Genomic DNA, 3,829 nt, shown 5'->3' with positions numbered 1-3,829 from the left:
TTTTTTTTTTTTTTTTTACCACTGAGCCACCTGGGAAGCCTCACAACTCTTTCTGGACCCTAATTCAGGTAGTCAAGTGTTTTCTGGGAGAAGCACCAGCAATAAGTAGGATGTTAGCAATAACTAAGATCCTAGAGGAAAATTCTGAATATGTGATCCAAAGTCTCCCTTACAGGCCATGGAGAATCTCAAGGCAAAGGCCCATTGACTCAAAATAATTGTGTTCTTAAAAATGTGTGAAGTTTGCTACTCTGTTACTTCCTTTGAGTTCCTCCTTCAAAATGAATAACAAATGGCATCTTAACCTAAGAACAGGTCCTAAAAATCCTAATAATTAGATAATATAAAATGAGAGAACATGTTGTTTTTAGGTTCAAACACAATTACTCTATCAAATTGACTTGCTATCCACAAATAAAAATTTACATTTAAGAAATAGCTGTAGCTGGGAATTCCCTGGTAGTTCAGTGGTTTAAAAATTCTTAAAAGCTGTTGCTGAGCCAGAGGTGAAACAAAGCCCAGTCTGAGTAAGCAGGTTCTAAGATAGCCAGGGTGGTCCAGGAGTCCACTGCTGAGCTTCAGTGAATGAGCACTCATGGGAGCCTGTCCAAAGGGATGATATCCCAGATAATGGGGCCTCCGTCATCTGTGGAATCCACAATTCGAATCTGTATGGCTTGGGTTCTCTTAAACTCCAGTCAAGCAGGCTGAGTTTCATTTTCATTTTATACCTGCAACCACGTCTACCTACACAACTGCAGTGTCACTGCTAACTGGTTGAAGTTATCATTTCTCTATATGAATGATCAGCATTATTACATATTTTGAAAGAAGACAATATTCCACGCATAGAAATTTTGAATTATTTTGTCAAAATTCAAACTAGATTCCCCCTGACCTGGCATAAATATAAATACTGGAGTAGGAAATGACAACCCACTGTAGTATGCTTGTCTGGAAAATTCCATGGAAAGAGGAGCCTGGTGGGCTAAAGTTCATGGGGTTACAAAGAGTTGGACCTGACTGAGCACACACGCACACAAGTATAAATACATGCCAGACTGGTGTGGGTCAGCCCCAAATGGGAAAGGACATGGTGAGAAGACTATGTGGAGCAGCCATGAAGTGCTCAGACTCAGGTGGGGGGCCTGCAGGCCCGGGAGAAACTGGCTGGTTGTGTGTGCTTCTGGGCCCAGGGGTCTTACACAAAGGCTTCAGGCAGCCATGAGGCATGTCTGCAGGTACAAAATAAAAGCGTGTTTTTGTCTGAATAGAGTAAGACAAAAGGAGTCTTGGTTATAAATTGGTGTTTTTCTTCTAGTTTCACTCCTATATATCAAGGGGTTGCCATGGATAGTTTTATCTTTGACTCAGAAGGGCAGCAGCAGTGACCATTAATCATCATTAGCTTTCAACACAAACGTGGGACCAGTGTTCCATTTCTCAGCTGGACCCTGGGATGCTGCAGGGAAAGCGGAAGGGGCGCTATTTTTTAATGTGATAATTTATATGGAAGCCACAAGAAAAATTAACAAGGCAAAGTGAGGAAAGAATAAGCCATATTTAAATGTGGAAACAGATCTAGAAATGGCATGTGAATTTCTTTATGACAATTTTTCATTAGGTGAAAAAAGAGGTGAATTTTACAAAGTATTGTGAACTTTTCTTCTAGCATCTTGAAAGTAAGGTAACTTATGTGCGCACTGCTGCCAGAACTCAGGCAGAGACCTATTTCCCAGGCATGTGTGAGGAGCTGTTCCCAGGGAAAACGGAAACTGCACTGAATTTAGTTTCTTAACACAGTTCCTAGGAAGCAAAAAGTTATTATTTTTTAAAACATAAAATTTAATTTTGTTGAGTGCTTAACTTATGTTTCTAGAGAACCCTGTGATTAGGGCCAAAGGCAGAGCTACTAAGAGCCTCCTGTGGGCTTAGCACTGACTGGGCATTTAGATATCCTAGGGCCTGCCTCCAAATAATCAAGTCTGCATTTAATCCTCAGGAAGGAGATGTTATAGAAGATAACCCTCAGGACACAAAACCAAGTCTCAGCAAAAATGATCCAAATTTTGAGTTGCTGGTTAAGCTGGTAAGCCAACTATTCTGGTTTGTTCTTTCTCTTTTCTTGAGAGTTTCTCTTGACGGGGGGAACCCCCAAATATAACTGGAGGAGATCCAGCCAGTAGCTTTTTCTTTTGAGTAAGTCCTGATCTAAAAAGAAGTTGAGCCAAGGGGATGGACATGAAACATCTTGGCAACAACAATCATCTCTGTGCTACTCCATGCTTTTCTAATAGGACGCTAGAAAGGCATTTAAAGAAATGGTCCGTGGACACAAAGGTTCACAGTTTCTAACCAACCCATCAACTGTTGATTGAGTATAATCAATCACAGTTTCTAACAGACTCATCATCAGCTACGGTCTGATTTCAAATGTTGAGTATAATGAATATAACCTTTAGGGTTGTCTTTCAACGGGTAGTGGGTGGAGGAGGTGTGGACCAGCAGAGGCTTGGTCCTGTGCTGCCGGTTAACACACAGCGCATGCGTGCCGTCTAGCATTTCAATAGCACACATCCACTTTTACTGTCATGTTTCAACCTCAGAATTCTGAAAGGCAGACATTAGAACCCGCATTTTGTAGAAGAGGAAGTCAAGTCAGAAAACTTAAGTGATTTCCTTAAGGTCAAGAAACAGGCAGAGAGAAAAGTTCGAATCCTGCAGAAGGGTGCTCGGCCCTGGGCTCTTTCCCAACCACCCAACAGCCGGGACCAGTCTGCCTAGAGTGGGTGGTGCCTACAGTCCGCCTACAGTGGACAGTGTCCCTGTGGACCTCGGCAGCTGCGGGCTCACTCAGCCCCACGCCATCCCAGGAACCACCCAGGAAGAGAGGGTTTACAAAAAAATAAATACGACAGTATCTCCGCTGACCATTGGTGATAATACTGCACAATGGTTTTGTTACCCAAACACAACTCCATGTGCCCAACGTACAGTGAGGCCAAACATACCAAAATGTGGGAGTTTGGAGCAGAGAAAAGGTAATCGCAGAGCCAGGCAAGAGAAAGGTGGTTCAGGCCTTAAAAACCCCAAACTCCCTGAAAGCTCTCAGCAAAGTGCTTTTCTAGGAAAGGTGAGAGGGAGTGTGGTTAGTCGTTACAGACTTCTCTGTATCAGAGCCTTTGTTCTTGAGGTCAGGTCATGGTCAGGTAATGATGTTCCTATAAATTTCTACCAAACAAACATTATCCTCTGTTCTGACAGGAAAGGGCCAGGTTCCAAGGCACAACTTTCACCCTCCGAGCTCTGGTATTGGCTGACAGGTGGCTCCTTCACGGCCAGGTCCCCAGACCCTGCCCAGCCGTCATCACTGACGGAGGCACCCAACCCGACTGGCCTGCCCTCAGGCTCCTCAGGCCGCCCAAATTGCAGGGACAGGTTCTGGAGACTACCTACGTCCCAGGCAGATGGCCACTGCCATTAGGTCTCAGAGGTGGGGATGGGGGAGAAGCTCACCACTGCCTCAAGGCCTGGGGCTCGGCCAGTGGGCGGCCATGGTAGGAGCTCCAGAGCCCTGCAGAATAGGGTCCCCGCTGGCCCAAGGCTGGGTGAGCTACAGAACCCAGGGAAAAAGCTGAGATCCACCTCTTACCTCACTTTGCACCAGAAGACCACCACTCGGCTGACAGTTGGTGGAATGCTCCCACCAACGGAACCTTATTGACAGTTGGTTGTTTGTGGGAGGGGCCACTGTGGCACCAACCAATGGCTGAGCAGGAATGCTAACGGTCTCTCAGTAGCTGTTGCCTGGTAACAGGGTGGGGTGGGG

The 3,829-nt window shown here is 45.3% G+C and overlaps 1 protein-coding gene across 1 annotated transcript in view; it reads left to right on the top strand.

The window, feature by feature from the left end:
* Positions 1-3,829, top strand: part of ECT2L (epithelial cell transforming 2 like) — a 74,236-nt gene that overhangs the window by 53,549 nt on the left and 16,858 nt on the right. Inside the window, exon 13 of the mRNA XM_010844219.1 lies at positions 2,003-2,089. Within this exon, the coding sequence (XP_010842521.1) occupies positions 2,003-2,089 (87 nt within the window). The remainder of the gene's footprint in view (positions 1-2,002; positions 2,090-3,829) is intronic.

Source organism: Bison bison, unplaced genomic scaffold (genome assembly GCF_000754665.1).
Source record: "Bison bison bison isolate TAMUID 2011002044 unplaced genomic scaffold, Bison_UMD1.0 scf7180017864198, whole genome shotgun sequence".
NCBI lineage: Eukaryota > Metazoa > Chordata > Mammalia > Artiodactyla > Bovidae > Bison > Bison bison.
The sequence above is the reverse complement of the archived record's forward strand: the minus strand, read 5'-3'. Positions and strand labels throughout refer to the sequence as shown.